At 45.5% G+C, this 12,093-nt stretch overlaps 1 protein-coding gene across 1 annotated transcript; it reads right to left on the reverse strand.

Annotated features, from left to right (window-relative positions):
* Positions 1-649: 649 nt before the first annotated feature.
* On the reverse strand, positions 650-4,339 carry LOC124670057 (cysteine-rich receptor-like protein kinase 6). Its single transcript, XM_047206571.1, has 7 exons — positions 3,487-4,339; positions 2,690-2,821; positions 2,348-2,472; positions 2,027-2,237; positions 1,688-1,925; positions 1,459-1,609; positions 650-1,361 (listed from the first exon to the last, which is right to left on the reverse strand). Exons 1-7 carry the CDS (start codon positions 4,337-4,339, stop codon positions 1,029-1,031), a joined length of 2,043 nt encoding a protein of 680 aa, XP_047062527.1. The 3' UTR covers positions 650-1,028.
* Positions 4,340-12,093: the final 7,754 nt, after the last annotated feature.

Below are 12,093 nucleotides of genomic sequence, written 5' to 3' on the forward strand. Positions count from 1 at the left end.
ACTAGGGACTTCTTTGTTTGTCTACATATCACACATGTACTAATGTTTCAGTTAATACAATTATAGCATGATATATAAACATTTATCATAAACATAAAGATATAAATAATAACCACTTTATTATTGCCTCTAGGGCATATCTCCTTCAGAGCGTGCAGCTCTGCCGCGGCCACGGCCACGACCACGTCCGCGACCTCGTCATCTGCCTCTACCAGCCATGGCGTCGACTCTTGAGATGGTGGCGGCTAGGGTTGGGGAGAGAGGCGCTAGGGTTTGTGTGTGAGAGAGACGATGAGAGGCGGCCCTTTTTATAGGCTGGAGGGAGGTGGGGGAGCGGTGGCGCTCATTAACGCCGGCACGCAGAGCTAGGCGCGACGAGATGCTTCGCTGTGCCTCTGCGGGAACTGCACCATCGCTGCGCGCCAGTAACTTCCGTCGCGAGGTAGGCCACGCCTCGCCTCGCTTTTCATTGTGTTCAACGTCCCCTGTGTAGCGGAGACGGGCTCGGGACGCCGGACAACGTATCGGACCGCGTCGGACAAAAAGAGCCTCTGGGGCACGCAGCTGGGAACGTTTTTTTGTCCGACGTGCCCCAAATCCCTTTGGGGGACGCGGCTGGAGATGCTCTAAGGAGGTTGTTTGCGGCAAGGGAGCAAAGGGAGTAAGAAAACACCGTCTCCTCCAACTTAATGTGTGAGCTGTTGTAGACTAAGAATTGGATAAACTGCTCAGGTCCATTGGTTTCGACAAACTTATATAGTACTTCTTATATCGGTATAGAAAATTAGCATTTGTGACAATCTATCATCATGTACACCAGCATCACTCTGACTTCTATGATGCAGTGAAGTCCCACTACTTTCAGTCCCTAAGCATTGCAGGTTAGCAATTCTACTTACATAGAATGCAAGATTCAGTACTAATATCCATACCAGCGGGCGGGCTCTTCCATCAGGATCAGTTCCAGAAATTGAAGTACTATACACATATTGTTCAGCAAACCGCTCCCACAGCTGGAGCTGGAAGACTCATCTGGGTGAAAGCTCCGTGATCGACACTTCGTTCGAAGACATCACAGTTGATTTTTCTGTGAGTGGATATGTTTCCGAATACGCGGTCGAGCTTTCATTCACGCTGACCTCCTGGATGCAGAACGCCGGCCTGGACAGAGAAGGGAGACGGACGGTGTGGCTGCTGAACATGATATTCACCGACGACATCGCCGGCCTGCTCGCCGGTTTTCTCTGCACGCACAGGAGCCCGACGTGGATGCACTTGAGAATCTGGTCGACGGGAGGATGGCTGCTCAGGGACGGATCGATCAGCTCGATGACGTTTCCTCGGGTCCAATGCTCCCATACCTGCAGTAAATTTGGTAAGGGTACTCACTAGTCAGACATTGTTTCCAGAATCTGGCTGCGTGCAGAGTTCATAAATGGGCATGCTTCAGGTGCTCACAAGATTCAAGAGATCGACGTCTTGCTCGGTGTTATAGGAGCCGCTGTTTCTCCTCCCGGTGACGATCTCTAAGACCAAGACGCCGAAGCTGAACACGTCCGACTTGATGGAGTACTGACCGCGCATGGCGTATTCCGGGGCCATGTATCCGCTGTGATAGAAACATAACTTCAGAACCTGATTTTGCTTTTAATGTTTTCTCAAAAAAAATACCTTCCGACATGCGTACTATGTTCCGGCGATACGATGAGTCACATCCACTGATTGATCCCCTCCGAATATCTTTGCTAGGCCGAAATCAGAAATTTTGGGATTGTAATCCAAATCTAGCAGTACGTTGCTCGCTTTGAGGTCACGGTGAACTATCTTCAGTTGAGAATCTTCATGGAGGTATTGTAAGCCTCGAGCGATTCCATTGATGATCTTGAACCTCTTTCCCCAATCCAGCTCTTTCTTTCCCTCAAAATCTGTGACCCAAACAAGAACACCATTGTACTCTACCGTAAATTTGGTGGCACATGTGTTATTACTCATGTAAACAAAAAATAATGGTAGTGAGAAAACTTACCGAAAATAATGGTATCGAGGCTTCTGTTGGGCATATATTCGTACACAAGTATTTTCTCATCTTCTTCCAAGCAAACACCAACAAGTCTCACGAGATTCCTGTGGTGAAGCTTGGCAACTAGAACCAGTTCACTCTTCAGTTCTCCTATTCCTTGTCTGGAAGTCTGAGCAAGCCTTTTGACGGCTATTTCTTGACTGTCAGGTAGGACTCCCTGTCCAAGTAACAAGATACTTACTACTCGGCCAAACAACACATGACTGGCCAAGCTTTTTGACAGCTATTTGTTTCGAAACATAAGCTACATACGGCATGATTATGTACCTTATAAACCATACCGAACCCTCCTTTACCAAGCATCTTCCTTTCGTCAAAGTCATCAGTGGCAACTCTTAGTGTTGCTAGATCAAGAAGAAGCGAATCGATGTGCTGAATATCCTCCGAGGTAGCTAATTATGTTGGAGGATAAAAAAAATTCAAAAAAAATGTTGGAGAATAAATACACAATGATGAAAAGCATGACTTCGAGCTTATTTTAGGAAACATAGTGTTTGCTCCGAACTAAGGAAAATCATTGGTACTGAATTTAGCAACCGCTGGGTAATCGATTGATTCAGTACTCCACTGCCCATTATTCGATAGTTTAACATGGTTAAGAGGTCTTACAAGGTAGAAACGCATCTGCTTCTGGTCTTGTCCTCCTCCAACAGAAAAAATATACCACCGGGATCACCAATATCACGGCAATTGTAGGCATCACAATAGCTAGAACTTTAACTGTACGATTTCTCATTTTCTCTGCAAGTAAGTAATACACTATCAAATTCAGAAGGTATAGTTCTAAGGTATGACTGAATCAGAATCTTGTAGCACAAGTAGTATTTTGCTACAAAAATTTCCAGGATTTTTCATAAAGAAACCTTGCGAGTTTCAGAGCAGACAAAACCATTTTGAAGATTGTCTTTAGTCAAGGCGCATGTTCTTTCTATACCGCGATACTAATATATTTCCTTTATCGAAAAAATATGTGCATTACAGTGAAAAATACTTGGCGATTTTGCACAAGACGTACATATAAATAGAGTTCTTTCCGGTCAAGCAACTCTACTCATTAGCAGGAAAGTAAACAATGAGGTAATAACTAACAATTACTAGTTTACTTTGCAAGTGAAGTAATAACTAACAAATTCAGAAGGTATAGTTCTTAGTAATAACTGAATCAGAATTTTGTAGCACATGTAATATTTTGCTAGAAAACTTTCCATGATTGTGCTGATAATTTCTTCTGTTGGTTAATCCTGTTTTAGGAAGAAAAAAATTGAAACGGTATTTTACTTCCTAGACACAGAATTGTTAGTTCAGCATTCCAGAAATTAGTTGCATTTTCGTACATATGTACGTTATTGCACATCTAACCAGTGCCAAACAGGCCATCAGATTGCATAATTTCAGAGCAAACTCACCTCCTCCTCCGGTCGCCGGCGGGGCGGAAGCAGGCGGGCTCTCCACGAACTGCGGCAGCTGCAGCAGCGGCCGGCCGGAGAAGAAAGGGTACACCTCGTACCGGAAGTTACACCACACCCCGAAAATCCCTCCACCTGTCCTCCCGCTGAAGGATTCCCGCAGCTGCCCAATTATTCTGCGAAGGCAGGTCCGGCAGACGTCCACCGTCGTGTCCGGCGCGCACTGCGACAGCGCGTAAATCTTGGGGTTCCCCTTGTCGTCGAAGCCCTCCTCCCCCGTGCCGAACCGCCTGGACGAGTCCCCCACCGCGTGGTCGGCGGTGGCGTTGACGAGCAGCCCGACGGCGGCGTCGAACGCCGGCGGGCCCACGAGCCGGGAGCGCTGGAGCGTGTACGTGGTGACGATGTAGTCGTTGTCGAGGAGGAAGTTCCGGTTGGAGAAGCGGAGCTGGCAGAGGTCGTAGAAGATCATCACGTCCTTGTAGAGCGGGCACGCCTGCTGCGCGCCGCGGAAGGCGGCCGCGACGCAGCTCCCGCAGGCGGAGGCGTTGGCGACGTCGCCGCGGCAGAGCGCCTGGCCGTAGACGATGTCCGGCACGTCGCCGACGCTCCCTGTGGCGTAGAGCGAGGGGGACGAGGAGGCGTTCCTGGGGAGGGACGCGGCGAGGAGATCGATGTTGGCATGGTAGGTGCTGTTCTGTGTGTAGTTGCCGCTGGAGGGATACGGCCCGCAGGTTGGCCATGGAGGCGGTTCGTCTTCCGCGGCGGTGAGTGGGGCATGAAGGACGGCGAGGAGGAAGGTTGCTCCGACGCCGGCGAGATAGCGGGAGAAGCGGTGGTGGGGCTTGGCCATGGCACTCTGGCGTCAGCGGTGGCTCACTGGCTTGCCAAGAGAAGGGGTTGTTCGGTCGGTGTCCGTGTATCATTAGCGGGAGGGGTTGACTGGAGGCGTGGAGCAAAGCATTCATTGACTTTTTACTGTGGCGAAACATCTGAACATCTGAACTCTGGAGGAGAGTGCCCGTTGTTTCGAGCTTCGGGTGGAATGTGTGTAGAAAATGAGGCAAACCCAAAAATGGCTCGTTTCTTAGAAAAGAAAGAGTTAATTGCACAACCTTGTCCTCTGAGTGCAAAATAAGTTCTAGATATAAACTATATAGCATTTGGCACGAAAATTAGAAAAACACACATTGAGGAAATATTACTCTTATGTTTGAACAGGAATAACCCTAAAAATTTGTCGTCAACTAATAGAGGACTTTGCATAAGATAAGAAAACGTAATTAAATTCCAAAAAATTGACAAAGCAGCGACTGGAGGAAGGCATCGTTCGAAGGAGGGCACCTCCAAGCAAGGTGATCATCCTATCCTTACCAGCGTCGGCATGCAAAAATCGTGTAACCAGACGGCGCAGGAGGAGGCATTCAACTTCAAGAAGGTGTGGCGTCATTATGTGATCGATCAGTGCACCATAGAGGATACCTCACAGCTAGAGAGAGAGAGAGAGAGAAGCGGGCTAAAGCTGCAAGTACACAATTACAATAAAAGAATTGGTTCTACCTCAAGGCCTCCTCCCCAGATATAGCTTAGAAAAGCATCATAATCATGGGTTTACATGGAGGAATCCTACCCAAAGACTACAAGACTATCCTAACACAGACTATTTTTTAAGTTTTTTTGCCATACATGTCAGGGATCTGGCTAACCTACTCCATAAAATGGGCCATTCCTGTCGGTGGTGGTGGGTTGAGACTCGTGTGTGTGTGGGTTGGGGAGGGGAGGGGGGAGGGGGACGATTACCGTGATACAGTCTCCACTAATGGATCACATTGGTGGTCGATCGTAGAAGTAAAAACCAACGGGAACAAGTTGAATTCCACGACTCAGAAGTAGAAAATGGATACAAGTGTGTGCGCCAGGAAGAAAGCTGTGTTTTTTCGGGTAGATCCAAATTATAAAAACATCATGATCGGTTTATATGGAGGAGTCTTACCTCCTAAGAGCAATTCCAATAGTATAGCCAACTGTTGGCTATAACAAGATGCCATATCATTTGTAGTCATCATATAGCTAACATGTACAATAGTTGGCTATAAGAATGTAATACTTTACGAATATATGGCCCACCTTTCACTCTCACAAGGTGCCTAGGAGCACGTGCAAGAAATTTATTATCGCATAGTAGCCCACTCCCTTCTCTCTCCTCTTCTCTCTCCTCCAACTCATCTAAAATATATTATTTAATGTCTTATAGTCAGCTGATTGGACTCTGTTGTACTTGCTCTAAGGTGAACTATTTTTTACCATACATGTCATGAATCCGGCTAACCTAATTTGTAAAATAGGCATTCAAAATGGTGGTGGTGGTGGGTTGAGGCGGGGAAATGAGGATTAGCGTGATACACTCTCCACTAATGGATCACGTTGCTCGGAATTAGAAAATGGATAAAAGTGTGTGCGCCATGAAGAAAGCTGTGTTTTTTTTTTCTAAAGACCGGTAGTATCCTTTATCCTTTGACTGAACTTAGTCTCGTGGAAATCATCCTAGTATAGTTTATTCCCCGTGCCACCAAGTTTTCTTTGCTGATCTTGACACCTCCTATTTCCTGTGCCTATTCATCGCCATTCGGTACAGAATACCTGATGCCGAAGAAACACGAGGAAATAAATGCAGAAGCGGCGGCTTGACCCGATTCCATGTGCCACGGAACCTAACTGCATCCCCTTATTTCCTCCCTGATCGCGACCTCACTGACTCGCTCGCCCTACTCCTTTCGCCATCAGCTGCTGCCTGCTCAATTAGGATAGCAGCAGCAACAGCAACAGTTCGATCGGCTCTGTTTGATCGTCGCTGTCACGTACCTATCCCAGTTCGATCTCGCCGGTCACCGCTGGAGTATTAGCTTGCCCTGTATCCTTTCCTCCTAGACCTAGGCGTCAGCAACTCAACCTCAACTCCATGACGGCCATAGCCACGCGACGCCGTTGTGCTCTTTCCTACAACCTCGTCACCGTGTTCCCAAACGCGCCGCTCACCGCCGCGCAGCCGCTGCGATAGCAGCTCTGCGGCAACAACACAGGCAACTACACGGAGGGCATCGCCTACCAGGCCAACATACGCGTCCTCGCCAGTTTACCGTTGAGAAGTCATGCACGCCCCACTAGTGGAAAATGGTGCTTTTGCACCGGATATGCACCGGATGCCCAACCGGTGCAAAGCATCCGGTGCAAAAGGCCCCCCCCTTTTGCACCGGTTCAGTTACGAACCGGTGCTAAAGGGGCACCACGTGGCGGCTGTCGGGCGCCCGAGCGAGAGGACCTTTAGCACCGGTGTCTGCCGCGGCAGGAAAATGTCCCAAAACGCTGCCGCGGTAGAGCCCCGCTACCGTAATTTTTTTTCGAATTATTTTTCACTCCCTCTTTTTTCCTTTTTTTTTCAGAATTTCTATTATTTTAGTTATTTCACAAGTTTAGTATCTAACTACCCTTATCTCTAGTCTAATTACTTACTCGTGCTTAGACTTCCCGCTCGGTCACCCATCATCCTACTACTCTAGCACTAGCACGCTTAACTTCCAAGTTCTTTTCCATTCCGTATCCAAGTGCTTCGCGCGCATGTATGTGATAGTAGTATCATATCAATCATATTAACATATCGGTAGATGTTATATTTCTTTATTGTTCGAATTTCAAATAATTCTTTTAATAAACAAAAGTAATGATACAATAATAATCTAGACTAAATAAATAAACATTAACTTTATAATTTGTATTATTTTTAATTATTTTCAATTTTTTAATTTTTTTGCCAAACCTAAAACCTGAAAATTTGAAAAATTTATAATTTTCAGATTGTAATCTTTATGCAGGATGCAATTATTAATTTTAATTTTGAAAAATAAAAAAAATATATATTCCTAAATTTCTAGAAAAAACTAAAATCTTCCTGCTTTCATATTTTCATTTGGAATTTTGAGAATCAATCCTATTAACATATCGGAGAATCTAAAAATTCGGATGTAACTTTTTCCCACGATCATTTTGATATATTATACGTTTTTTTTCGACGTCGTATGCAAAAGTTATTGCGGTTTTACCATTTTCCAAAACTTTTTTGCAAAAAAGTGAAAATTCAAATTTGTTAATTTTTCCTAATACTAGGTTGCATAACATACAAGAATCTGAAAACATTTTATTTTTTTGAATTTTCTATCATTTTGTTTTCTATTTTATAGTGTTAAAAAAGGCGATCCACATGGGGGACGGGGGGGTGGAGGTGCGTGGGGAGCAGAAAAAACCTTTTGCACCGGTTCGTGTTACGAACCGGTGCTAAAGGTCCCACACGAACCGGTGCTAATGCCCCCTGGACGTCCAGACCGCACGAACCGGTGCTAATGACCCCTTTAGCACCGGTTCGTGCCAAATCCGGTGCAAAAGCTCTTTCGAGGACAGGATAAAAGCCCTTATTTCTACTAGTGCCCGCACACCGCACTATCGCCGACCTCCCATTGTTCAGCTGCTCCCTTGCTGTCGCGCAGTCTGCTAGGACAAGCCACCAGCGCCTTCGCTGTCGGATGGCCGTTGCAGAAGTGCCAAGTTCGGTGCTTGGTCAGCCGCCGACCTCACGAGTCCCGCTGGCCGCCGCCACCATAGTCTCATGGCGAGTCGCTCGTGTTCGTTCGGACGCGCGCGGTTCGAGTCGCGAGCTGCACCCAGTTATCTCAGCGAGTTGGCCCAGGCCCACGAAACCGAGAGCACACAGTCCAACAACCGCTCTTTCTCAGAATTGTTTTTTCTTTTACTACTTTGTTCGTAAAAGGATATTTTACATTCATGTAAGTTAAATGTATATAGAAACTATTTAATATATAGATATATCTTGCTTTATATAAATATAAGATTTTTTATGGATGAAGGGGGTACTTTTTTTTTCTCCCCAACGATTTGAAACGAACGAATCGAATCATCCATATATTTTTTTCCCCTAAAACCGAGGTAGGGCGGCCCACCAGACCTCACTATACCAAGAGCTTTGTCACTATAACTAAGACTGACATAATTTTATATTCCCCCGTTCTATGAAAAGAATTCTAGACCTAAACTCCTTAGATGAATGGAGGAATGAAACTTATGAACATGCTAGGTTATTAATGGGAAAAAGTGAAGATTTGGTATGATAATAAGAGAAATGAATTTAAAGTAAGATATCAAGTATTATTGTTCAACTTTCGTTTCAAGTTCTCCGTAGGAAAGTTAACATCAAAGTGATAAGGTGCATTAGTTTTGCAGGATGTGAATCGCTCTGGAGTCATCTATCTTCATGGAGACTACAAAGGTAAACCTCATGTTGTTAATGGACAACATCTTGAACATTATATTGCATGTACAAAATTCGATGGAACGGTGGAAGAGTTAAATCTCCAGAGTCCCGAGGTCGTAATTGAAAAGAAATATCCCCGCTCGATATTCGAAATTAATAAAAGCTAATTTTCACGTGCGTAATGATCTTGAAATATCTTAATCTTTTAGGAATGTCATTTTTGGAAAATAAAAGCGGGTAGCAAAAGATTTGGACGAAACGGAGTCCCAAAGGGGAAAGAGCCCAGGTGGCGCGCCCCCCTCAACAGGATGTGCCACCATAGCTCTTTTGCCCCTCTGAAGTCCGTTTTGCCTCCGTTTCGACTACAGCGTTGAAGTCTTACCCTAAAAACCGTCAATATATACGCCTCTCTGTCGATCTAATCTCGCATCAAGTCTTTTCGAGCGAACCTTGTTTTCCTGCCCAGTCCTTTCATATTTTTAGCAATGGCAAGTTCCGGATCCAATCTAGCAGGAGAAGACTCTGACAATAGGGGTGTGGTGAACCGCTACCTCAACTCTGTGGTGGCTACAGAAGTCGTGGCGGGACGACGCGTGTTCTTGCCTATTTGAAAGGATGAGATGTCGCCTAGAGGGGGGGTGAATAGGCGTTTAAAAAACTCTTACGGATTTGGCTTGTAAGAATGCGGAATTAAACAATGTTTATTCTACAAGCACAAACCCTAAATATACTTGGCTCAACTAAGTGCAACAACAACTAGAGCTAAGCAAGATAGGCACAATATATATGAACAACAACTCGATAGCAAGATATAATAGATACTTCAAGCTCGATGGCTATCACAAGGAAAGTAAGCTCGGGTATAGAAATAACCGAGGCACGCAGAGATGAAGATGTATTCCCGTGTTCCCTTCCTTTGCAAGAAGGTACATCACGTTTGGAGAGGTGGAGGTCCCACGAAGGATTTCTCAACGCCACGAAGGCTCACCTTCTTCTCCGAGCCAAACCCACGAAGGATAATGGCCCTTTCCTTATGGTTAGCTTTTCCTCCACTCCGGAGATGGCAAGCTCCACAACCACTTCACAAGCTCCACGAAGGAGAAGCCCGGACCCCTTCACAATCTTCCACGAAGAGGTCATCGGGACACCAACCAAGCCAACTAGGAGGTCTCCCTCCGAGAGTAACAAGCTCACGGTCTCTCACTCAAACTAATCGTGGTGGAGAGCTCAACACTATGCAATGATGCAAAGCAAGAACACTAGAGGTGTTCAAATCTTTCACACCCAAATCCCACCTAAGCAACAAATGCTAGGATGAGATTAGAGAGGAAGAACAAAGAGGAAATCAACAAATGACTTCAATATCTAGATCCAAAGGGTTCCCCTCCCTTAGAGGAGAGATGGATTGGTGGGGATTGTAGATCTAGATCTCCTCTCTTAGATCCCTCAAGAATGAGCAAGAATCATGGGGGGAATCAAGAGAGAGGGCAAGTTCTTTAAAGTCAACAATGGAGGAGAGAAACTGTAAGAACTTATCCAGCCCAAGGTGGAAGAAGGCATATTTATAGTCTAGGGAGAAATATAACCATTGGGTGAGATTCAGCTCAGCACAGTCGAGGAGACTCGGTCAACCGGGCTCGGGGCCGGGCTGTCCGTTCCGGGTGTCGGTCGGACCGGGCCACGAGCCGGACCCGGCCGGTCCAAACCGGGCCTCGTGATCGGGCCATGACCGGGATACTTCCGTGTCTTACAAGACATGGCCCCGGTTGGAACCAGTTCAGGGGCCGGTTTGAACCGGGCCATCCGGTGGGACGGTCGGTCACGCCAGGCGAGAAACCGGGCCAGCAGGAAAACATGTTATACAAAAAATGTGATAACTTTTGTGTCCGGACCCTGATTGACATGAAACCAATTTTGTTGGAAATATGGAGACTCCTCACGGGATATTTTTAGATGTTTTAGAGAGGGAGTCTCCCACCATCAAGAAACGGTGAAGACGTCCAAATTCGAAAATGCAATAGAAGATGCATGCGGATTCCGTTTTCGATGAACTTGGGCTTGTTGTAAAGCTAGCAACAAGCTCAAGAACCTCTCACAGAGAAACACCAAGAAGCAATAGGGCTATGCAAGTATGCAAAGGATTGAGATCCCTAAGACGATGTGATCAAGTTACCCAACCGAAAGCCCCTCTTGATAGTGCGGCTATCTATCCTATAATCCGGTCTCCCATCAACCACCTTGAGACTGGTAAAAGGAAAAACCTATCAAGGCCATACCTTTTCCTTGCGCATCCCGCTTGATCTTTATGATAACTCTTCAAGCTCCACTCAAGCCGGAATGCCTCACTTGATCATTGTTGCTTCGTGAACACTCACAAATGCTCTCTCATACACCATTATGGGAAAGCTACATTGATGCACATCTTCTCATGTCCGTTATCACCAAATGGACGGCAAGCTTCAAGCATATGATCCTCTTGAGATGCTCAACTTGAACTTGCCCAACTCAACCTTGATGACGATCACCACTTGACATCATCCTATCATGGGCTATATGAGCTCTCACTGTTGATGCATGCCCATGGAAAGATACCTAACCCACATAGACAACACAAGGGAACATATATGATGGGTTAGTTCATAAAGCATGATTGACACGGCTTACCATACCACATGACTTCTCGTGGCACATTCTTCATGCTTCATGTGTTGACCAATCTTGATCTATTCTTCACTCTTTTTATTGGTCAACCTTGCATCTTCTCATGCTCTATCATACTATCTTGAGGTGTATAAAGGATTCTTCATTGGTTTGCATGCTCTAAATCTTAGTCAACCATAGCTCAACTTATGAGACTATCATGACACCAACTTAGAGCCATAACTTGAATTCTTCACTTGGAATCAAGCACTCAAGATCTTTATCATTCGTTGCTTATCACATAAGCTAGAGCATGGCTAATATTGAGTTCCACATAAGAACTCTATCTTCATTTCTTCTTCTTGATCATATCACATATATATCTTCAAATCGATGATCTTGATGCCAATACACAAGGTATATCTTTATCTTCATGGCATCCATACTTGAATCCAACACATGGAATACAAGTAGTACCCATGGAATATTCCTTCATATAAACTCAATGAAAACATTAGTCCATAGGGGTTGTCATTAATTACCAAAACCACACATAGGGGCAATATACCCTGACACTATTCGACGGTACCTCAAAGGAGGGATCCTCATGAGGGGGAGAAGAAGTAGGGGCCATCGGGTGGAGAGTC

Source organism: Lolium rigidum, chromosome 7 (assembly GCF_022539505.1).
Source record: "Lolium rigidum isolate FL_2022 chromosome 7, APGP_CSIRO_Lrig_0.1, whole genome shotgun sequence".
Taxonomy (NCBI): domain Eukaryota; kingdom Viridiplantae; phylum Streptophyta; class Magnoliopsida; order Poales; family Poaceae; genus Lolium; species Lolium rigidum.

Bases quoted from the DNA above. Each gene is read 5' to 3' on its own strand.
- LOC124670057 (XM_047206571.1), bottom strand. From the start codon at position 4,339: ATGGCCAAGCCCCACCACCGCTTCTCCCGCTATCTCGCCGGCGTCGGA. The intron at 2,238-2,347 runs GTACATAATCAT...TTACTTGGACAG, and splicing joins GGTTCGGTATGGTTTATAAG to GGAGTCCTACCTGACAGTCA. The intron at 1,362-1,458 runs GTGAGCACCTGA...AATTTACTGCAG, and splicing joins ACGTCGATCTCTTGAATCTT to GTATGGGAGCATTGGACCCG.